Source organism: Achroia grisella, unplaced genomic scaffold, assembly GCF_030625045.1.
Source record: "Achroia grisella isolate CSIRO2021 unplaced genomic scaffold, CSIRO_AGI_Agris_v1 utg204, whole genome shotgun sequence".
Lineage (NCBI taxonomy): Eukaryota > Metazoa > Arthropoda > Insecta > Lepidoptera > Pyralidae > Achroia > Achroia grisella.
In genome coordinates this window covers 4,120,267-4,145,451 of record NW_026712703.1, presented here as the reverse complement: position 1 = coordinate 4,145,451, position 25,185 = coordinate 4,120,267, and the positions used below count along the sequence as shown (strand labels likewise).

Genomic DNA, 25,185 nt, shown 5'->3' with positions numbered 1-25,185 from the left:
TCTTAATGTAACATGATCTGCTTAGTTTTGGACTCGATGACACTGTATAATTCAGTATTCCCAAGAAACGAGTAATAGAGTTATGTGCGTATATAGTACAAATGAATAATATTAAAGACGTATTTCCGTTTGAAGTTGTGTACGGCCAGTACATAAATAAATACACAAACTTTATATGTGTGTGTATATTTTTGTTATTTTTATAGGTATACACTAATTATTGCACAAATTGAATGTAATTTTAATCATAACTTGACAAAGCAATAAAAATTATGAACTTGTTACCAGGAAAATAATACTAAATAAAATAGTATGGTGTTACTCAGCTACTGATACGGTAGTACGGTGCACATTTTGGCTAGTACAAACTGGTCTATTCCGTTTCAGTCACTATCTGTATAACACTACTACACATACAAGAGAGAGACGAACTTCTTAACATTTATTTTTTTATTTTTATTGTGCCAGGTCCATGTTGTCGCAGAGAGGTGTTTAAGTTGAGTTGGCCGTAGGTACCTGTATGAGTTCGTCGGTCTCGAGGTCGACGGCTGCGGTGGCCTCGTCGAGCACCAGCAGCGGCGTCTTGCGGAGCAGCGCGCGCGCCAGGCACACCAGCTGTCGCTGACCCACCGACAGGTTTTCGCCGCCCTCCGAGATTTCGTGCAGCAGACCCGACGCCAGACCTGCGCAAATATTGATTTATTTCAGGCTACTACGCCCATATTATATAATACAAAAATATAATAAATACCTTATGAAATAATATACATTATGCAATCATGTACATTATATACGTACAATTAGGAATAATAACGGGATCTTGCTACGTTTTATTTATTTTTATGGAGTTTCCGATATTTCGGTAGTGTTACAACTGCCATGAGAACGGATAAACTGTGATCATGACCGAAATTTCATTCCATAGATTGTTTATACGAATAAGATAAAATGTCAATGCAAACCAGACCCGTTCAACAGTACTGTCGTAAAAAATTAACAAACAGACTGACGGGCACACTTTTACGTCTATCGATTGCATAGACACGAACCCCTTGTGTTGCCAGACTAGTCGACATCCTTTGAGTCTTTGCTTCGTGAAATTCCCTGGAGTTCCTCTTTGTGTGTGTTATTATCGCCTAATACGATGTTGGACAAAAATGTTAATGTGTCTCAGTACCATGTTCTTTAATTTTTCCTCCATCCAGTTCAGTAAATAGATTCAGTTGAGAAGAACGGTCAAGTATTTTTATTATTTTACTAACCTTTTACGAAATTCTTAAGATGTGCATGTTCTAACGACTGCCATAACTGCTCGTCGGTGTATACATCGAAGGGATCGAGGTTCATTCGTAGGGTGCCGGAGAACAGCACCGGGTCCTGGGGGATGATGGTGATTCGCGAGCGCAACTGGTGCAGCCCTATCGTCGATATGTCGATGCCGTCTATCAATATTTTTCCGCTCATTGCCTCTACTATTCTGTTAAGACAAACATTACAGTGTTAGTATTAAAGTACGTATACAAATAGTAACATAGCTAAATGTTTTAAATTCGAAGTTTATCACTCCGTAGGAAGGAGGTGATTTTTAGTAATAAAGAATGGTAGTCATATTGCTAGGCTGGCCTTCATTGTCTACTGGTACCCCGCTAGCGTATACCGTGCGTATACCGTTAGAGTAGGCGGGTGTATTTTTCTAGACTAGAATTTAATTACTTAAATAAGTAGTATAAAGCCGGAGTCAAGCTTAATCAAATAATAACCCTACAAATCATGCGATTTGTAGCACAGACAACCTAAAAGCACGTTTTAAAAAAACATTTGCTTTTTGATGTTCTGGTTTCGATCAAAAGACACTCACTTATAAAAGTGTACCAATTTTTGATGTGTGTGTGCAGTTTGACCTACTTGCGGCAACTCCAATACTATTTGAGTATTCTGAGTATATGCAAAATATAAAGGCCGATGATAATTCACAAACTATCGTATAATACTACTAAGATAGTAAGAAGTGAGATATGGACCAATCTTACTAATATTATATTATTTTGTACTATATTCTGATGTATAAGCTATATCACCTTTACAGTAATAGCTTATACATCAGAATATAAAAATAGATCAACGTTTACAGTACCGGAACAGTCCCAGCGTGAGCGTGGACTTGCCGGCGCCGGTGCGGCCGACGATGGCGAGCTTGTCCCGCGGCGGCACCACGCACGTGAGGTCTCGCAGCGCGGGCTCCTCGGCGCGGTACCCCAGCGACAGCCGCTCCAGCTGCAGCGCCCCCGTCTCCGGCCACGTGGACCCGGGGCCCGTGCCAGATATCGTCCACGGCGCCTCCTGACAAACAATACCGACGTCGTTTAACCTAAGCAGCTTTCTCGACCTGACTCATTGATCTATGTAGACGAGCAGTTTGCTTTGAAGCTGTATTGCAGATTTATGCTAATATCAATAAAACGGAGAGAGGGAAGAATTAGTACTGTGGACTGTTGGCCCCATTGTCAGGTTGACGTCCACGCGGTTCCCCTTAGGAACCATTATTATAAATTCCTGATGAATTAGTCACGGGGGGCTAACTAAAGTGACCTCATGTTCACCTCATAATCCTCCACTGGTGCCCCGCCAGTGTAAACCGTTAGCGCAGGCGGGTGCACCATTTCATAATCATCCATTACAAACTAAGATTGAAAGGAAGAATTGTTAGTAATAGAAATTGTTAGCAGTTAAACCACGCAGTTCCCCTGGAAACGCTATAAACGGGAAAGTTTGTGAGTACGGATGGATGGATGTTTGTTAGTCTTTCACCTTAAAACTACTGAACGGATTTTGATGAAACTTTACAGTAATATAGCGTTCAGTTCGTGACGAATTCATTACTTATCGTCGATAATGGTGATTTCGTCACAATCATCATGACCTGACTTCATCCTTAACAAGTGCCCAGCTAGCATGTACTATTAGCTCAGGCAGTACCTATATTAATCCATGATACTAAGTAAAATCATGTGTGCTGGCTTGCGTTCCTTATTCCCAAGTATCCTAACTAGCGGTGCGATCTATGCGCCGATACAAGAAACTGTTTATCACCACGACTCACAGTGGCGCGAAACGTCACAGGCGCTTTCATTACGAAAATACTTCTTTGTGTCGAGATGCGATAATGGCGGCAGTGTTTCAATTTAACTGATAATCTAAATTAAATTGCTAATAACCGTTTGTGCTGGGCTAGCCCTAAGGCAATGAAAAGTGTAGTCAAGCTTCTGCATCGATTCTAGTGAAATCAAGCCTTCAAAAGATCGCTCCAGCCATCAACTATGAGTTTTTCTTTCTTTTTACCCTTTTTCCTATGCATGCTAGCCATTGTACGCATCTCTACTTAACCCCATCTTTCCAAAACTGAGCTATCTTTTTACCCCCAACTGGTCGAGTTCCAGGTTATAAACGGAGGCAATCCATTTCAGCCCCGACCAATATGGATGATGCATTGTTTTGTTTTGTAGCCAATAAATATTTTATGGTCTATTCTATTGCTTGTAAAATATCTAAACACCTTTTCATATCATTATAATTTTTGTTACCAAAACAAATACTCGCCTTATAATACACATATCATATGAATAATGTTTTTATTGATATGAAATGCTACATCAAGATACATGACATGTCATCGTACCTGTTGTGTTTCGGCATACTCCTTTATTCTTTCAACAGCTACAATGTTCGTTTCTACTTCTGAAGTCATTCGTACAAGCCAGTTCAGTGTTTGAGTTATCTAAAATTTAAACAATGATGTATCGTTCAGTTATAATAACAAAAAAATTGGTTTTGACACAAAATTTATAAATTATTGATAAAATCATTCTTAAACTACTTTTTATTACAGAGGTATATACCATATATTACAATTACGTGGGTACACTACTGACTTCTATTCCGAAAGTATTATAATTAATTATACTCATATTGGAAATATAAACGTACATAACGTTATGATTTATCTATTTATTTTTAGAAAAAACAATTATTTAGTATAGTTCGTTACGAGTAGAAGAGAATTCATCTTTATTTGTTATACATAGACATATATCTAAGCCAATTTAAATCATAATTTTTTATACCACGAGATTCTTATTTCTTACTAGCTGTACCCGCAACTTCGTCCGCGTGGTATTTAACTTTATTTTTCTAAAATAACAGTAGCCTAAGTTACTCCTTATTACATCAGCTACCTGCTAAAAAAAGTCCCGTCAAAATCTGTCCAGGCAGTTCAGAGATTAGCTGGAACAAATAGACAGACAGACACACAGACGAAAATTAAAAAAAAAAATTGGTGTATGTACCGCATATATATTCATATGCATGTAGTAAAAACAGTTATATTACAAACAGACACTAAATAGATGTATAGATAATGATATCTACGAGCCATTAACCTCTAGCAACATCCATTCATGAGTACGACAGATGAGCTAGCCATTATGAGGAAGTTACATAAGAATGTATAATTCATTAACAGTTAGTTACCTGGAGGGCATAGCTGATAGAGAGACCGACGAGGCCAGGTTTGATGGACTCTTGATAGAGAACTGCGAGCAATGCAGCGAAGAATATGATCAGATTGCCGATCATTTCGAGACGCACCGCTAGCCACCTGTTCGCGATGCAGCTCGGGTAGTAGCACGACTGGTTGTGATCTACACCGCGTTCCGACTCGTTTATAAATCTGGTAAATAAGTAGTATTATTAATATAGTTAAACGCTTTTTAACACTAGTCGTTGTTACAAGTCAGCCCGTGACTACGACTAGTGCAACGTAATGATCTTGTGCCTACACTTGTAATATTTCTGTCAACACTCGACACCCTTCAATTAGTACCTCTCTAGATAACACACATTTAAGTTAAGTGTAAAGTCAGTCCGCATTACGACTCTGCGTTGAGTGCTGGCGTTTCTAATAAGCCTTGTATAACATTCTATTAATATCGTGTATAATCTTATCGTTAGTATAATTAATATATTTTCATTTATACTGCCATGGTGGCAAACAAACATACGGTTCATCTGATAAATGATTACCGTAACCTATAGACGCCTTAATATATCGTTCTTGAATATCTTACCTCTGTGTAACACTATAAGCGCGAATAGTGCTGGCGCCAGTTATACTCTCTCCAAAGTGTGAGTATATTGGAGAGCGCGACACGGACTCAAGTCGCTTCAACTGCCTCGATGTGGCTACGTAGAATCTCTGAATTATGTAGTATACCACGCCAATCGGCACTATCATTGCCAAGAAGATCGGTGTAGAGTAGCTTATCACGAACAATGTTCCCAGCACCTGTATTATACGCACATGATTGTACTCCAAATGAGTAAATGTAATAATAATTTAATATGTATGTTAGTAAAAGACTGTGCGTATTTAACGTGCATATTTTATTAGTATACTTTTATCGAATAAGTCTTGTATAATATATTTTTTTAATATTGAAATTTATTTATATATAAAATGCGGCAAAATGACTAACTTTTATTGACGTTACTCTTTTTTAATTTAGTTGCAGTTATACTATGTTAATTTATTTATACACTTTGGTGTAATAATAACCATAAAAAAATATAAAATATATATTATGTTCCTGTATACAACTGATTAACTGTAGGTATATGGGATCAGTTTACAAATGTTAGTGGTGACCTGATGAGTTAAATTTAACGCGATGTAACTAATAATGGATAGCGATTTTATTTCAATAAAACATTATATAATACAATTGCAAATACACTATAACTAATAATGTAGCTTGACGAACACATGTAAAAAAATATAAGCAGTTAAATGAAGTGAAGTTTCCCAAAATGTAGTTATAGCCCAAATTGGAATAGAAAACAAACAGAAGAAACAAAACTAACAAAACAATACCCAATAAAATAAACATTGTAAACTTTGAAATGAAAATGTTTATTTCGGGCGGATTACCTCGAACGTGCAAAATATCACGTCTGAGCACTGCCAGGGCAGAGACGTGTCCACAACGTCGATGTCTTTAGAAAATCTAGATAGTATCCTGCCAACCGGCGTCACTTCGAAGAATTGCAACGGTGCCTTTAATACATTGTCCAACAAGAGAGCGTGGATGTACCGCGACGCCCGCCAACACGCCAAATATGGCATTAAATCCGCAAAAATCGACGATATCGCTGCAACAACGTCCACGAACACTTTATCAACTTGTTAGCATTATGAAGCCTTTGGAGTGATTTTTAATAATGAATACATTATTTATGTTTTTTATAGGTCAACGGTTGATTGGTAATCGATGCAGTTCAAGCGGTTTCTAATAGCAAACGGAATACTACTGAGGTGCGCAGTGGACTAGTGGTGCCAGGGGTTGATCGCAATCTACTGGTGGCTAGGTTAGATCGTAAACATGCATAAGTAGATTTTAGTATACTTCCTAAGCACGAGTTATGAAGCCTATTAAATCAACCTAATAAACTATACGCGCTGAATAATTTAGTACAATTTATAAACTGATCCCAAATCAGTTAAATTAGAAATTATATTTATACTGGTACTTTCATTATACACGCGATTATTTTTTACGTTCAGTTTAGTATACACCCTTATGTGAGTAGTGCATTAATAGACGTAAAATTATAGGAAAAACCAGTAGGTTAACTTCAAACGTATTACGTATTTTTACGTTTGAAATAATGTCTTCCTAATTTGGAATTATACCGTTTCTTACCGAACCTTTAATACTAGCGTTGGAATAGACAGATTATCAATTGAAAGATTATGCGTAATTGTATGTAAAGTTATAGTAGGTCTGAAGTCGATCTACTGGTCGCACTCTGCGGCATAAGCGCTGCGTACCGCAAAGAAGCAGGTGGTCCAGCCCCTGAGCGTCATGGGCAGCACATTGTCGAGCACGTCGACGTCCTTGCTGAAGCGGTTGAGCACGCGGCCGACAGGCGTGCAGTCGAAGAAGCCGATGGCGGGCGCGCGCAGTACGCCGCTCAGCAGCCCGTCGTGCAGCACGCGCGCAGCCTGCAGCGCGCCCACGTACAGCGCCAGCGACGAGACCGACACCGACACCACTGCGCCACACATCACCTTCACGCACTCGACCATGCACACGCACACGCCACCACACACTCACGTGCGCGCACCATACACGCTCCGCACCAATCGCAGCGGTACTATGTGCCTTAAGCCGGCGGCGGACATAGCTTCAAATATACGCCTATAAAGTCGCCATGTGTTGAAGTATTTGATTTAAAGTTAGAAAAGAATGAACTTTGTCGTATTGGTCCGTTTTTGGGCGTTATTAGAACGTGCAAGTCCAGTACAGACAGTAAGCGCTGTGAACGTACATGTTTGCCAAGTATATGTGTCATGTTTTCTATTGTTTGGATGAAAATGTTACATTTTCCAATATGTGTTTCAACTTTTGAAGCTATATCTGGCGCCAGGGTTATATGATCGCCCTCGTCAAGCGACTAAGTATCTCTAAAAACCTATCTCGCATATACACTGAAAACATATATAATTTTGGAAACACTTGTTATGATGTACAAGAAATATGTTATACACATATACATATTTCATAATTTGTTTAAAAATAGATATGATTGCTGTATAGAGTTTAAATATGTTTTATATATGTATAGTACACACATCTTTAAAATGTCATTGTCGATATAACTACGTAACAGTATACTATTTGAAATTTATTATTATTACTATAAAATTGAACGAAATACAAAGACCAGATAAGTAATAAAATAATTATAAGTTAATGTGTATTTCTTTTACATATGTATATTCAAAAAGAGGAACAAACGTCATGCAATATGTAGTATTAATAAAATAAATTATGAAACACGTTGCATATTTATAACAGGTTTTATAATTTTCAAAAAAGAATAAATTACTATAGAAAATATCATTACATTTTAACTTTACCTAAAGTTATGCATACATGCAAAATGTGTCATATGTTTTGTTTATGATATTAAAAACATGCAATGGTAAAATTATGATCTTAAAAATAACGAATGAAAAGAAAAAATACAGGCGTTTAGAGTAAAGAAAGTTATAATTTGGAAATTAATATTGACAAATATAAACAATGTATTCATTATTGCTAGCAATTTTATAGATTTTGGCCATATTGAAAAAAACTAAATAAAACACCTATAATATATATATATTGTCGTACTAGGAATATCAACATTAAATTGGTAGATCAATATATAAAATACATGATAAGATCTAAAATTACTAATATAAGTGTACCTACACTGCCAATTTCTAAGGCATAAAGACAGTAATACGTAGAATTTTTTTATGCTTTTTCTATAGATATATTCTAGTTTTAATATACTGATAAATACTAGCAAAAACCTACTACCCAGACTAAAACAAATTGAAACAATAATTAATGAATATGTATTATGCAGGAATCGAACCTGCGACAATCGCGAAGTGAGGTAGTTTGTTGAAGTGCTATATCACCGAAATTTACACAGATCTCTTTCTATTATTCGATTAATAATACGTATATTATATACGTTACAGTAATTATATAACTTAATATTATTGTAAAACTTCCATATATATGAATACATTGATCATAATTATATATGAACAAAAATCAGATATTTTTTTTGGTATTTGGCGATTGTAAGGAAACTTTTACAGAATCATTCCAATGTTTTATAAGAGGTTACAAAGTTATATATGCAAATATAATTAATATGTTTATACAGTATCTCAATGCAACAAAAAAATCAAGGTGATATGATATATGCATAAATATTATCATTGTTATATATATTTTTTTAAATTTACAATTGTAAATTAGGATTTATTTATTATGCCAAGCTTTTATTAGTGAAATTGAATTGATTTCTTAATAAATTCTTAGAATTTTTTTTAATGAAATGGTGAAAGAGAAAACATAAACACTGTAATTGAATATTAGTTTCCTATTAATTGCAAATACCTAACTAGACCATATTTATGTTAAAAATAATTTTACTCAGATTTTGTTTATCGTTTGTCAAAATAAGTATGTTTTTGAACGCAAATATGTGTGTGAAAATCTGTATATATTTATTATGACTTGAATGTAGTATTGCCGCTGTTCGTTTCTTGTATTGACATATCTTTTTCAATTTAAATCACTTTAGGTAATAGGCATAGCATGAAAAGTGATGATTAACTTTCATATAATTATGTATATAATAGCTGTTAATAATGTCCATTCACTGTCAAGAAAAAAGGTTTGTGAAGTAATTTTGTTCATTAATATTAATTGTACACAACTTACCTTGCCCGATGCCAAGACCGCCGTATACGCCCAGATACATATCTCGCTTGGCCTTATCTACGGTACCGTTGACAATCTAAACATAAATAACATAAGAATATTATTTAGGACATGATACAATTAAAGTAATATAATACCAGGAACCTGGACAAGATACGGGACAGGAAAATATAGTAATATAGAGGAAAATTATACAAGAGGCATACGTCCAAGTGGACTAACATATACTGAAAGAGAAGAAAGAGAATACCAGAGTAACCGGTAACTTACTCTAACATCGTCCTGCTAATATAATAATAATAATAACCCTAGACAATGCACGCAACCCCATATAGTTCCAATCTATGCAAAACTTGTATTATCATAATATTACATTTTTTTATCATTACACACATGCTTGTCATACATAAACCATCAAGCTCATATTTTATAGAAACTTCTGTCTCAGAAGTACCAATCTATACTAATATTATAAATTAGAGAATGTTTGTCTGTCTCTCTATTTGTTACCTATTTTCATATGAAGATATGAAGGTAAATGGTATTATTAATATGAATATAGGCTATCATGTATCTTAAAAAATAACCTATAAGGGGGTAAAAGTTTGGGCAGAAGTAATAGTGGGTAGTATTATATATAGGTCCTGTAAAATACTTACCATATTCTTGTCGTTGGACCACTGCGCGAGCCAGTAGTTAGAGCCAACCTGGAACACTTGCAAGACGAGATTCATTAACACTGTTACGACGGACGCCAAAACGCCTACACTCATTAAGTAATGTTTGTATACACCCCATTTCACCTGAAAAAAAAACAGATACGATTATTAATAATTATGTATAAAAATAAGTTTTGCGTATATAAAACAGTATGTCTCTCATAAATTCGAGACATACAAAAATGTTTTACTCTGACAGTTGGCAGGTCTTGTCTTTATATGTATGTAATATGTTTTTGTCATTGTTACTCTGATCCTGACATATAGCGTAATGTAATGTAAATTGGACTTTATTTTCCGCAATCAGCCTCTCTTATAGCGTAAGTATGTAATAGTTTATGAGAATAACGGTAAGAACTATGTAAAAAGAGGTGTCAATAAAAATATTATTATTATTATACAACACGTATCAAATGTTCATGGAAAATTATTGTTCGAACTTTTAAATAAATAATATCAATTTATAGTACTATTAGAAAGATAAATATATAAAAGGTTACGATGTAACGAAAATTTTAATCAATTTTCGTTACGTCGTAAGTAATAAGTTGTAACAAGTAATAATTACACTGCCAGTTTCCGTTTTCTCAGTTTCTATGAGTTTGTTCTTTTCTTTTAACTCATTCTGTGTGACTTCATCTGGCGTGCGTCTCTTAACGCTGCCAGCGCGATCGCCTGTGGGGGAAATAACAATATAAATACAAATATCTTATATTAAATATCGGGTACCAAGTCTAGAAATCCAGCGGTGGAAATATCAGATATCGCTCATATTTCTCTGTCGTTACGTTCCGTTTGAGATGTATGGACTGTAAGTTACAGTCTTACATATCTATGACTGTATAATATATAAAAGCGCATCGTAGATTATGACTAATAAACTCAATAGATAAATATATATATGATTTAATAGCCTGGAAGCGACATTTTTATTGCCTAAGAAAAAGTATACTCAATAAAAAAAATACATAAAAATAATTAATAAATATAGATCGGTTTTTGGCAAATGGATTAGTCAGAACACAATTTCTAAAAAAAAGAAAAAAGTATCAATAAATCAGTAAACTGACAGAAAAAATTATGTTATTCCTTGTTTCCTTATATTAATAATGTAGATAAAAAAAGTATAGTGAACACACCTGCGGCTGTTTGATCCGACTCAGAATTGCTCTCCGATAACGACCGAGCACGTTGCAATTTGTTGTGGAATTCTGATCCCAGTTTGGTTTCGAGATCTTGTTTTATTTCATTCAATTCTGAAAAAAAGAATTTCATTCAAGATTTGGCATTACATTATGAAAATCAGCACATTTTCTGATACATTCGGCTGCGAGGGGTGGGTGTAAAGTAGAAATTTATTGGGCTGTAGCGCTTTTAATCCAAATCAACTGAATTAGTTGTCATATCGATATTTCTTTGTGTATGAAATAACATATATTTAAAATATTTCTGGACATGGGCCTCATCTAAGGCTTGCCATTGAGTCCTTCACTTTCAGTTGCCCTATAATTTTCCTTAGATTGAATTTGGTCACAAATCAATATAAATTAATTGTTATAAACTATTAAAAAGTGCTTATATTAAGTTTATTTGAATAAAAATATTTGTATTTCTATTATCGATCACCTTCAGGCGATGTTCTCTCTGCGTCACTCAAGTGATGCAATAGGAATTCAGCGAAGGCGCCCTTCTTCTCGAGCAGCTGTTGGTAGGTGCCCGCCTCAGAGACTTGGCCGTCGCGAAGTACGATCACGAGGTCGGTTTGAGATAGATACGACACGTTGTGCGTCACCCACACGCGGGCCTTGTTCTTGAGTAGCCCATTTGGTCCTATAACCTGCAAATATTCATGGTGTTACGAGTCTTAAAGTTAGCAGACTTCATATAAAATTGTCCGTGTCTGAGGAGTTTATTCAGAGTAGGTACAAGTTGTTGCGATTTTCTTTTTAACAAAAGTATGCAATGTAATTCTCAAGAAAATCCACAACGAAAAGTTACATTCTCACGTAAACACACTTAATAAAAAAACACATAATAAAAAAATGTTTACCAATATAGATCTAAACATATATTAATAGAGCAAATATTTTTATTTTAGTACATACATTATTAGATGGAAATGAAAATTCGTTTTACCCATAAAAAGCTATATGTATTATCAACGAGTAACGTGAACAGTATTTTATTTAAAAAATATATAGATCCTACAGAATATGTAAATAAATAAAAGTAAAAAAAAAACTTTGTTTATGTCTATTACCTTATCGAATATGTGTTTGCCGACGTGTGAGTCGACAGCGCTGAGTGGGTCGTCTAAGAAATAGTTATCGGCGTCATAGTACACCGCCCGCGCGAGAGACACGCGTTGCTTTTGTCCCCCAGAGAGATTGATACCTGCATATAAATATAGCTTTCTTGAAATTACTTTTAGTTCATTCATGTCGAAAATTTAGCGACGGATAAGTTACCTGCCACAATTGCAGTATAAAAATACGCGGTTCTTCAAAACTAGTCGAAAAAAGTACAATGGTCGACCCTAATTAATTTAAATTATAAGTTTCAGCATTATTTAGGTTCTATACACAAAGACTATACTTCTATGCATCTGTGTCAAATATATGGTAGTGTGTTTAATGTTTTCTATAGATCTAAAGTATTTTTATACATAATTAAAAAATATATGTGTATATTAGGATTCTACACACCTTCATCATATAAACTATAAGTTTGCGAAATTACATACGCCGTCGTCCGCACAAAGTGGTACAAAGTTTTTGCTACACGTATTAATATAATGTTTTAATAATTACAAAATACATATTACAAAAATAATTTGTCATTGCCAATTCGCATACCTACCTTTTTCTCCGATCTCGGTTTGGTCACCGCCGGGCAACATGTCGAAGTCAGTTTTGAGCGCACAAACCGATATTACGTTATTGTATTTATATTTGTCGAGCGGCTTGCCGAACAGGATGTTGTCTTGTAGCGTCGCATTTTGTATCCACGCCTGCTGTGGTACGTACGCTATACTACCTGGGTAATATATTAAACTTTAATACAAGAAGCGTATACATATGAAACATAATAACACCGTTAAAGTTTAAACATAATTGATGTATACTTAAGGTTCCGTATATATATATATTGAGTAATAATCTTTATTGCCCTACATATGGAAACTTACGTATACATCAATTATGTTTAAACTTTAACGGTCTTATTACAAAAAATCTGTTAAAACTCAGACTAAACGTGGTCTAAATAGTCGTGCTTTAAACCATCCCTAAAGTTAATACTTGGAATAAGCCTAAAATTATTACGAATCCAGATCTAACATAGGACTACTTAGTACTACAGTTAAATCGTTCATTTCGTATTTCACATAGAAATCAGTCACTCATGTATGTTAGCGTACAATTGCGTTCCGTTTTATCAGAAAACTGAAATGATCAAAAATAATATTACTTCAAAGAAAAATGTATAAACTAAAAATAATTTTATTTGTATTTATGTGTCTGTGTATGTCTTCATATAACTATTTCATTAATATATAACATTTATTAATGTACTATTAGGCTGAAAAACGATTTTAAATTACAAGTAGGAGTCCTACACGGAGAAAAGGAACGGCGAGACATTTTTATTGGATCGATTCGAATGGTGACTATTTCAAAGTCAAACGAATGAAAAAATAACAAAAAACGTCTTTTATATATTTTTATTATCGTAAAATTAGCTTTAAATATTTTTAGTTAAGATATTTTTCAAAAAACAACAACTTACAATACAATTTTTAAAATGGAGTTCAATTTTTTGCGATTAGACCACTGTTAAAGTAGGGGCATCGCAGGTCTAACTTTAGACCATAGACGAATTACGGTTTAGAGACAAACTACTTTTTGTAATAAGGAATACTTTGGTCAATGGTTCATTACTACTGCTAAACAAGGTTTATCTTTTTGTAATAAGACAGTAAAGGTTATTCCTTGTGAGTCTGGCGTCTAAACTAGGTCGAAACCTGTACTACAGACGTCTCAGGCTCTCTCCAGGTATTCCAGTACTATATTATACGTTAAAACATAATTCGATTCGTAAGGATATTTAAAAAGGATCGCAAAGTAAATATCTTTAAAAGACAATACTTTATCGTGACTTTTGTGATGATGTGATGTTAAAATACGGTGAATGATATAAAAATACAATCAGCATTTAAAAAAATACGCGTAATTAATACGTAAGACGTCATTCCTAAATGGACTCAATGGTCGCGAAGTTGTCAGAAATCATTTGAAGTCAGAAAACAATTGAATCTTCATTTTTTATAAAGTATGCCATGTTTTTACTAAGTACCTACTAAACATTACCTAAATCCGTTAATATCATCCATTTGTTCATTCGAGAATATGAAAAGATTTTTTAATATATATTCTTCTCAATACAAAATGAAGTTGATAATAAAGAGAACTCACCATGTGTATTGACCCTTCCGGAAACTTTATTCATTTCCCCGAGCATGGCTGAGAGTAGCGAACTTTTGCCAGAGCCAACAGCACCCACAATAGCCACCAGGGAGCCTCGCGGTATGTGCAAGTTGATATTTTTAAGTACAGGGTCTGAGTCCTTCGCGCCCCATGAAAAGTGACCATTTTCTATCAGCAATGGATTCGCTACGATGTAAAAAAATAGACAGATATCAGTTATTTTTATTGATAAAAAATTTGGTAGTAAATTTGTTGGTTAGCGCTTAAGAAACTAGGCGAGTGGAGTTAAGGTTGTCATAAAGAGATAAACAGTATTCACCCCATCATAGATGACCTTGTGCGTATAAAAACAGACAGAATTGTATGTATATATCTATATAAGTAAATTTGACATTTCATTCGTGGCATAAACAGCATTATTCTTAGGAACGATGAGTCCAATGATAGCAGTGATGTTGATCATATCTGCGGACGAACATTGTGATTTTCTAAACAGACGAGGTGTCGGCTTAATTACGATAATTATAATACATAGTACAAAACGAGGTCGCTGTCGCTGTCTGTTCGTCCCTATGTATCCTTAAATCTTTAAATCTACGCAACGGATTTTGAAGCAGTTTTTATTACATAGAGTGACTCAAGAGGAAGGTTTATATGTACAATACATGTACACTCGAGCAAAGCCAGGGCGAGTAGCTAGATAAAAATAAAATTACTTAATCTATGTCGTCCCTAAATCAAGGCGTTATGAATGGCGAAAATATGAATTCTACGACACAGCCCTGCCATCTATATGTACATCCATAGTATTATTATAAATGAAAAGTATGTAAAAAAAAATTAAAAACTTAAACGAAAACTATTTGTTATACATTTATGACTAAACGGTACAACGGTTCTTAATGAAATAAAGACAGATTGCAACATAGGCTAACTTTTATCTGAAATAAAAGCAGATGATATCCCGAGTAACAACTAGTTTTAGATAAATTAGTTACTTACGTTCTTTAGGATCGTGTTCTACATCACTATCATCTAATTCATCCGAGTTCATGAATTTGTTCAATCTTTTGATACCAACTGAAGTCTGAAAGTATTGATACAGTATTAAATTTTTGCACAGTACAAATCGGATATCCATTACCAAAAATTAAAGAAGCCCGAAATAAGATGATATATAAATTTATGTGTTAGTACCGTATCAGTAACAACTCAATATGGCTTATAATGTTAGAAACATTAAAATCGCATTTTATAACATATTATTTGGTCACAAAAGTTTTGTAAACACAAAATAATGCCATATTAAGTCTTGAAAGAAACTGTGATCCAAAATGAGTCTACACAAATGGGAATTTGTTAATACATAAAGTAATTACGTAAAGCAATAACAGAACATTAGGGTTCGATTCATAAAAAGACAAACAATTATATTTTTAACTGATTTTTTTTATCCATACTAATATTATAAATTTGAAAGTATCCATTAGTTTTTCAGGACAAAAATGGCTGAACGGATTTTAATGAAATTTGGCATGAATCGCATTGTATCATGATAAATGGACAAGTGGACGTAAACATCTAGTAGCTAATAAAAATATGTACTGAGTGTATGAGTTTTATGAACAATGCGATGTGTTCCACAAAATTTATTGAACCAAAAAAAGTCAGTTAACAACCAACATAAAAAAGTCAAAATTTTGAAAAGAAACTTACTTGTACAACATTTGATATTACATTAGGTAGCATGGATAGTGGGAAACGTAGTATATTGAAAAGTGACAGTGCTACGAAAGCCCTCTTTGAGTCGAGCACTTCAGTGTCGTTGACCAATACAAAACATCCGAATGACATCAGCGATACCTGGGACCATACCACTAATTAATTAATATGCACGTGCTCGATATTCTGTTTACGCTATCTCTCCAGTTACAACCGTACTATGTGCAAATCATAATAATATGTTACAGTAGTGAAGTATTTTATTTACGTATTACATATAATAATACAATACGTATAATAATATGTATTTTACATACACGAAGTGAAATGTAATACGTATGTATAAATTATTACCTCTATGATAACATGGAAACTTCGCGCAGATGACAAACATTGACTCAATTATTTAATTTCTTTCTTATTTATTTGACAATGTTGTGAAATGGAGGTGAAATAAAATAAAATAATAAATTGAAGATTGTTCTTTACCAATTTTTTTTCGGTTGCTGTATTTACATTTTTATATATACATTTCATACATATGTGAATTATATTCAAACTTATATGTTTATTCCTTTTAAAATCTCTCAATTCTTTTTTGTTTACTTCAGAAATTTTAGATCGAGTTTAATAAATAGGCCATAAGCGTATTATGAACAAAGTATTTAACAAACACCACAAGGTATTTGTTAAAACTTTGTTCATAATAAATTTATGTTTGACGTCGAAATTAAATAATCGCTGTAACTGCAGATATCACGTAAACAAGTAGATCATTACATGACACGTCAGATAATGAATAAAATATAGTGTTAGTATATCTGTATATTTGTGCAAGAAGATCCATAGCCTCTGAAGTGCAGATGTACACATTGGGGGTTCTACCTCGATTAAAAAGACCACGGTGAGAGGCAACAAACCTAACGGCAAGTGGATTGTATAAAACAAGGACATTGATACGAATGCAGTTGTGGCCGTTATCTTATTGTTTTCATCGGATATCACATAAGTGTAGAATGTTACAAACGTTACCTTAAACAAAACATTTCAATTTTGTTATTAGAAGTAACTTCGGAACATTTAACTTTTAGAACTAAAAGTTGTCTTAGTTCATATTATATTTAATATATCTAGTAAGGTAAGTATTAAAACATGACATTTGAACTGTTAACGAAACATTTATAAATATTTTCAACTTCATCTGTATGAATGCAAGGTAAATTGTTTTGATCAACAGTGTATACTTAATTTACTAGTGCAAAATATTTTTTTTTGTAATGGATGATAATGGAATGTTGCATCCGCCTGCGCCAACGGTTTACGCTGGCACGGCACCAGTGTAGGATCAGAAGATCAGCATGAGCTCAGGTCAGTTAGCCCATAGTGACAAATTCACCCAAAATGAGTAACGACGATTTCCTGGAGGGGGGCGGTAGGGATGACTCTTAAAATATGTGTGTATAACAAATGATTATAGTTCTAGATAAGCTCATAGAGAGGTAATCGTCGCGTAAATGAAGCAGATTTTTTGCGGCGGTTCTGTGTCAATATTTTGTTTCGTATGTTTATGTAGTACATAAGATAGTGTTTAACAGTTAGCAACAGGATTATCATATTTAGTTTACAGTTTTCCGCGTGTGTTTTGCGTAGCGAAAATTATCTGACATATATTTATACACATTATATTTTAACTGTATTAGAATATACTTGGTACATTTAAATAACATTGTTAACACTAAAATATACATACATTATAATGTCTGATAAGAGTTATCAGACAATAGGAGCCATATAATCAATATTAATATGTCAATTGAAGTTGCTACTTAAATCATATTATCAACAACGTTTTACTAATAGATTAGTATTATCTTTAGAAATCTGTGGAATTACAATATATTTATGATGAATTATAAAATATAAATCGGCAATCGATAATAAATACTCATTATAACGATCGTATGCAATAGAAGATATAATATTGGTAGCATAAAATAATATGTAATACATAGTATGATCCGTTAATATAATAATTATTGCGTACAAAATTCAAATGACGGATTATGCATTAAAAAAGATACGTATAACAACAAGTTTTAGTTTTTTTATCGAAGTAACTTACGAATTATTGTGTTAACTTACCAAGAACGGAGCACAGGACCATATAAATGACGTGGCAGAGTTGAGATAAGCTGTTTGTTTAAGTACATTCATTTCCTTGTTTCTTATTTTAAGTACTTGATCCTCGAAGCTTGGCTCCCATGCATACATTTTAAGTACCTGTAAATATTAAAACACGCAATCAGTTACGAAAAACAATATAGGATTATTTGTCTTCGCACAAGATAATTTAACTAAGGACACAGAACTTTTTTGTATTTCTTTTAGATTAATTAAGTTGTATGTTAACTTTGGTATATTATAATTACATATTACATTTCACCATCTTAAACCTACTTTAAAAAGGAGGATATTATAAGTTCGTTTGCTATGTATGTTGTATGCACTTCTTCAATGTTGATATACATTTATTCTTAACTAGATAAGAGTTTATTTGTAAAGCGATTGGAATAAAACACACATTAAATGTAAAGTGAAACTTGCCACATCACATTAATTAAACCCAAATTGGTTTTGCCGTTTCTAAGATTAACGCGCTCAAAATTACGCAAAAATTATAGCAATCATTGTTTTGATTTTTATTATGCTGATAAAATACAACAGCGATCTGTTACATGTTTATTAAATGTATAGATTATTTAATTCAGTATCCTAAGGTGGGTTTTTGACTGTTTATTTACAGCATTTTTATGTAACTTGAAAGGCAGACCAGTCAATAGGGCACATGCGTTGCCATTCCAGAAGCTAGATAGATTTACAACTTTTAATTGCGTTGAAGGGGCACACAGGCACAGTAATATAAAAAAATAAATACAAAATTACAGTAGTCAGTTAAAGAAATACAATATATATAATATAATATAATAGGTAAAAATGTGTGAGTAACGTAGTTGTGTGCATCGCCCAAACGCAGAAAGTACCTGAGTGTATTGTTTGCTCGAGCAGCAACCACTGATTTTCAGGTATTGCCCAGAGACATATGCGAGGACGAATGTAATGTAATAAGACTGCCGCATCTAAACAGCCCCATTACATTATCATTAATAGTAATAATAATAAAACCCAGTGACAATAACAAAAATGGTATATATATATATATATACATATAAAATAAACAAGAAAAAGAAAATAAACTTATTGTTAACCTGTGTTTAAGTTAGACATTGTTTAAAAGTTGTAAATAGTTAGAGTTCATTATATGATGTTGTAATATAACAAGATTGCATATATTGATGATTCTTTTTTATATCTTGTGTCGTCAATGCTAACTTAACGGGCCTCATTTTCGCTTGCGCTTGATTTGATTAGCGAGTTTATCAACTTGATATCGACAAGCGATATCGTGAACAGATAACACGGTAGTGCTTCATGACCCTAAATGGAATATAAGAGGAAGAAATCTATGTACGTTAAGCGAAATATTGAATAATTTATATAATCTTATCTTTACTACCTTGAATATTCGTTACATCTGACCTCGTTTAAGTGATAAATAGTTTCACGTAACTAAAGGTAGTAAGTTAAATATTACTTATTTAAAAAAAAAAACATTATGTTATGTCTATAGACATATGTATAATAAAAATGTACATGAATGATATATGAGAAAACCTATTATATGATGTTTTTAACGTAATAGAACTCAAAACAATAACTGCCATATTTTTTTTATTTGATTGATTGCCATTATTAATTGTGCGCACTAATCATAGAAACAGTTTAAACGGTTTGGATGCTATTTTTACTAATATATTGTGTGGTTAGCTGGTATTATTAGCTTATAAGTTATCCGGATACACGTCGCGGGCTTAATTAGTTTATAAAAACAAATTGCGAGTTAGTATACTTAGTGAGTTCACTGATTGTCACATTAATTCTCATTACAGTCAATTTTATGCATTTCTGTCTAAAGTTTAAAGATGATTGTAATTCGAGTATCAATCATACTTATTTTTTTAATGCTGGAGATCACCATGCTCGTAGAACAGTTACTATATACTTTAGTATAGCAAACTCTTAACGTACTCCGTACCGGAATTATTGCTATTTTAAGTTATAAATATAGGTAATATTGATATTAACAATTACATACCAGTTTTAATATTTTATCTTTGGTTTTAGCAATATTATTCACATGATATAATTAAATTTTCGTTACATTAGCGTAGCAGCACGTACATTATGAATGAATAACCGAAAATCTACATACCTTAATTCCATTAAGCACTTCGTTCATTAATTTAACCCTTTCGTCCTTGTATTTCATTTGTCTAATTTGTAATGTTTTTACTCTGTTTGCAATTAACCCATTCACTGGTATGAGGATGATCATTACGGCCAGGCCGGCCAACACCGACGGCCCTAATATACCCCATAGGAAATACAAAGCCAAAGCAATCTGGAGTGGCGCAGACCATATCATATTTAAGTACGCTGTTAATTCTATGAACCTGGAAATAAAATAGTACTTATTTACTAACGTTAATATTAACTCTATGTAATAGAAGTAGAAAGATTGTATTAGCTACAAAGGCGTTCTTTGTAGATTTGACCAAGGTTTTTATATGTATATACAATTCCGTTTATTATATTTATATTGTTACTCTTTGAGTACAATTATAGTAAATAATATTCCATGAAAATATATCAAAATTCGTAAAAATCTTCACTTTAATGCTTTATAGCAATAATATACAGTCAACCCTCCTATAACGCGGTGAGTGCGTACCGTTGTATATAAGAAACTCGTAACCATACAAACCAGGCTAATTCGTAGCGCGTTCTATGGAAACCGTCTACCGCGTTGTATGGAAACCGCGCTATAAGAGACTCGGAATAAGTACAAATCACATCATTCGTACCGCGTTATATGGAGACCAATAAATACAAAAGACAAGATAAATTATAAATTATTTTTATTGAATTGAAGAGTATGAACTCTTCAATTCAATAAAAATAAGGAAATGATGAAAAAAATGAAACAAAAACTAAACTAAAAAACTGTTTTCCAACAAAAACAAAAGAAAGACTTTTGTAAAATGATGTAATCTTTCAACACTCATCCTCACTGTCAGATATGAGTCGCCTAACTCGCCTTCTTTTAATGGGCAAAATATCTTCCTCACTTGGTTGATCTTCACATTGGTTTTAAGCGGCTAAGACATAAGCAGAACGTAGTTTTTCTATAGGTAACAATGTAGTTCACATATATATCTTTCATGTTACAGTTTCGTTAGACACACACAAGCATGGCACGCTGTCGATGCGAAACTATTTAGTTAATAGAAGTGGAAGATAGCGCATGAGGAGAACCACCCACCCGTGAACCACGCTGATATAAACATATCCAGTTAAAATCATTCATTGGGTGCACGGAAAGAACTGATGGGACGTTGTTGAACGGAAACCGCGCTGTAAGAGTACCGCGTTATAGGAGGGCTGTCGCAATTTCAGCTCCGCGTTATATGGAAACCGCGTTCTGAGAGTACCGCGTTATAGGAGGGTTGACTGTAATGTCAAGATGTAAGTACTAACACATTCATAGACATAGAAAACTAACCTACTTTCATTGATGCTACAAAAGCTAATTACTGATACGAAATTGTATTCAAAATAAAGTTTATATACAGGACAGCACATACGCATATAAATTTTATTTTAAATACAATTTAATGTGCCTATTAATCGCTACATTGCCTGATTTAGGATCTTATAATGATACGCGAAATATTTGCAATTAAAAATCTATTAAATTATATCAACAAAAAACCATTCATTACGCCATACTACTATTCTTCAAACTATTATTGTTAAATATACGTGAAAGTTAATAAAAATATTTGGACGTTTGTTGTTTTATTAACGTTCAAAGGAAATTTTACGTCGTTTGGTTTACAGGTGTGACTATTTCCTGGTTTATCTTACAGATCTGGAACATCAATCAAACTAACGGCCCTAATGTCAAATCGTAATCGTCCACTATTTGCGAAAATCACCGACATTCTGTTATAAACATATATAAATATATTTTTATATAATATACTATTACAATAAATATATTTAATACGAGGCCATCGTTACCATAGTTAGTATGTCATTATTTTCAATTTACGAGCATTGTGTGTGAAATGTTTTTCATTGCTTTATTCAGTCAGAGAAGATTCATTATTGGCTTTTTATCTGTACTACTGTATTGTCTACACCATTAAATTGTAGCTGTTGATGATAAAACGTAAATTTCTTGTTCGGCCACAAACAGATTTACATGGATAATTTAAACAAAATTTTCGAACACTGACGTTTCATTAATTGGGAACACAACAGTGAGCAATGTAAATAAAATGATAACAAAAATATATAAAACTTATTACATAATATTATAAAATAATGTAAATATAGCTAAAGTAATGATGACATAATTAGATTTATTTACATTCTATGAGTAAATACGGTGTATATTATAACAATATACGGGAGTTTAATGTACTTACTATGTTTTTGTCTTTTGCGACAATTGTTTACGGATATGAAAAGTATTAACCACCTAGGTTCGATAATTATATTCAATTGCAAATATGAAGTATGATTAAGATAGAAAATTTAATATAGTTTTTGCCATGTCTGATTCTCATATATGCAATGTACTCTACATTGCATATGAGAATCAGACATGGTCTTTGAATTGGGTAAATTTAAGAGATGCAGCTTTTTAAAATTAACATTAATGGGCTTGTATGTCTTATATATGACAATGGTCGTGCAGTTGTAGCTAATATTGAAAAATAAATCTTCGGCTCAAGTACCTATTGCTGATAATGACGTGTTGTGTAATCTGCGTTGATCATTAACGCATCGTTTTGTTTTATTTTTATTAATATATAAGACATGATTATAATTATTATAACAAAACATATATTATACTCAAAACGGGATTAAATGTTTTCTTTGTTAATTTAATTATTAAAAATTAATGGAACTGAGACTGCGCTGCTATTGAAGTGAGTTAACGTTGTATAGTTTTGAATCTAGTGGGAAAATGAGAAAAAAAATCTAATTGGATAAAAAATATTTTTTATTATAACTAATGTTATCATACCTTTGTGCATCTACGGCCATTAAGTTGACAATCTCTCCAACAGTAGACTCTTTCCTTGCTGCATTTGACATTCTAAGGGACTTTCTGTAGATTGCACTTGTCAGGGCTGTTCTTATCCGCATACCAACAAGGTACATTCTCGTGAAATAGTGTGCCAACAACATAGTTTGTACTGTAGCGCAGGCCAGTAGAGTAACTGCGTAAAGATAACCCCTCCATGTCGGTTCATTGCCTTCTACAAAACCTATTAGAAGCCTGTAAATTATAGAGTAGTACAGTTTTGAATTCTACTACTCTGGATTAGACCGAAACCCATATCAAGTTTAGATACGCAGGTAAAAATATTTTTACCTGTTGGAGAAGTTTCAGAGGAATTTGGTTTTACTGTCGAAACTAGTACTAAATTTATTTCTAAACATAAAGCTAAAATAAACAGTTTTTTGTTTGAAAAGCTTACGTCATAATTTTGTAGATACCTATATATTTTTTGTATATTATTTTAAAATGACTAATTAAGATAAAAATAGGTACTACCAAGATTGATTTATAAAATATATACTTACAAAAAATACGGAGCTTTAATAAAGTTGCCGATAATTCGTAAATGAAACATATTACAAATGTATAGTTTTGCTGTTATGTCTGGACTATTTCACAGCTGAATTTCGTTTCAACCGATTCTGTGGGAAACTCAGTTTTACCCATTTTAGTTGCTAAACAATGTTTTTAAACTGGTTTTCGATTGTAGGGTGAGATGAGGCAGTGAAATTACAGGATAAGAGACATATCTTAGTCCTCCAGATTGCATCACTGATGTCACTTGATAATGTGATGTCCGCAGTGCTGAATATGTATATATGTGACAGTTACCACTTACCATCAGGTGGCCAACAGGTACCAACTTTTGATATTACTATCATATAAAAAAAACAGCTGCAGCTGCATATCTTAAAGTACTAATTTCTAGTTATATCTCTGTTCCCCTGGTTCTATCTCTATTCAACTCCTTCAGTTATGGAAATCAATGACTAAATGTAAGTAAAGCTTCATTAACAGGCGTCTCGTCAGCAGTATCCAGTGAGATGATGGGATATCTAGAATTGTTAGGTTATAGTTTTAAAAAATGTTACTCACTTTAGTATCTGTGGTGATATGAACGTAAGGGTGTCGTTGACTAGTTTCAGCAGTGATCCGAAAAGGAACTGGCCTCCAAAAGCCAGACACAGCGCCGGCAGTATGGATGCTGGTTTCTTTTCACTCTCTGGCTTGAAGTTCACACTAGCCGACGTTTTACTGTACGATGCCTTCGTACCATTGGAACTAGGGAATTTCAATATCTTTATATAACATAATAATAATAATCCAGTACAATTCACACAGCATTATGTATTATAGTTAAATAAATAAATACCTAATATAAATAGGAAACACCCTAAGCAATACAGGCGCAGGCTTAATTATGCTTAAAAGAAGGCTTCAACAACTATACAGAACTTAGTAAAAATTGTGTTACCTAAATAAATGAATTGTTAATTTAAAAATCATACTCATAAATATAAATGTTTATGTCGTGCGAGAATCGAACTCGCGACTGTCGGAAGTAAAGCGGTATTATCCACTAGATTGCGTTATGCAAGTGAATGTAGTGTTATGTATGTAATTTCATTAACTGTTACCACCGACCTTGCACGTCATCGTAT

At 33.2% G+C, this 25,185-nt stretch overlaps 1 protein-coding gene across 3 annotated transcripts in view; it reads right to left on the bottom strand.

Moving 5' to 3' along the window:
- LOC131842080 (multidrug resistance-associated protein 1) overlaps positions 1-25,185 on the bottom strand; it is a 35,399-nt gene that overhangs the window by 2,701 nt on the left and 7,513 nt on the right. The window contains exons 5-26 of one of the 3 annotated variants that reach the window (XM_059190568.1): positions 24,620-24,805; positions 23,486-23,740; positions 20,600-20,840; positions 18,412-18,549; positions 16,264-16,410; positions 15,550-15,634; positions 14,536-14,733; positions 12,923-13,099; positions 12,324-12,457; positions 11,690-11,900; positions 11,203-11,319; positions 10,632-10,738; positions 10,004-10,147; positions 9,345-9,420; positions 6,877-7,107; positions 5,984-6,204; positions 5,124-5,341; positions 4,528-4,726; positions 3,677-3,775; positions 2,135-2,340; positions 1,263-1,477; positions 517-683 (exon numbers count right to left, since the gene is read on the bottom strand). In XM_059190568.1, coding sequence (XP_059046551.1) covers positions 517-683; positions 1,263-1,477; positions 2,135-2,340; positions 3,677-3,775; positions 4,528-4,726; positions 5,124-5,341; positions 5,984-6,204; positions 6,877-7,107; positions 9,345-9,420; positions 10,004-10,147; positions 10,632-10,738; positions 11,203-11,319; positions 11,690-11,900; positions 12,324-12,457; positions 12,923-13,099; positions 14,536-14,733; positions 15,550-15,634; positions 16,264-16,410; positions 18,412-18,549; positions 20,600-20,840; positions 23,486-23,740; positions 24,620-24,805 — 3,772 coding nt within the window. The remainder of the gene's footprint in view (positions 1-516; positions 684-1,262; positions 1,478-2,134; positions 2,341-3,676; positions 3,776-4,527; positions 4,727-5,123; positions 5,342-5,983; positions 6,205-6,876; positions 7,108-9,344; positions 9,421-10,003; positions 10,148-10,631; positions 10,739-11,202; positions 11,320-11,689; positions 11,901-12,323; positions 12,458-12,922; positions 13,100-14,535; positions 14,734-15,549; positions 15,635-16,263; positions 16,411-18,411; positions 18,550-20,599; positions 20,841-23,485; positions 23,741-24,619; positions 24,806-25,185) is intronic. The other 2 variants (XM_059190566.1, XM_059190567.1) reach the window with 2 other exon arrangements.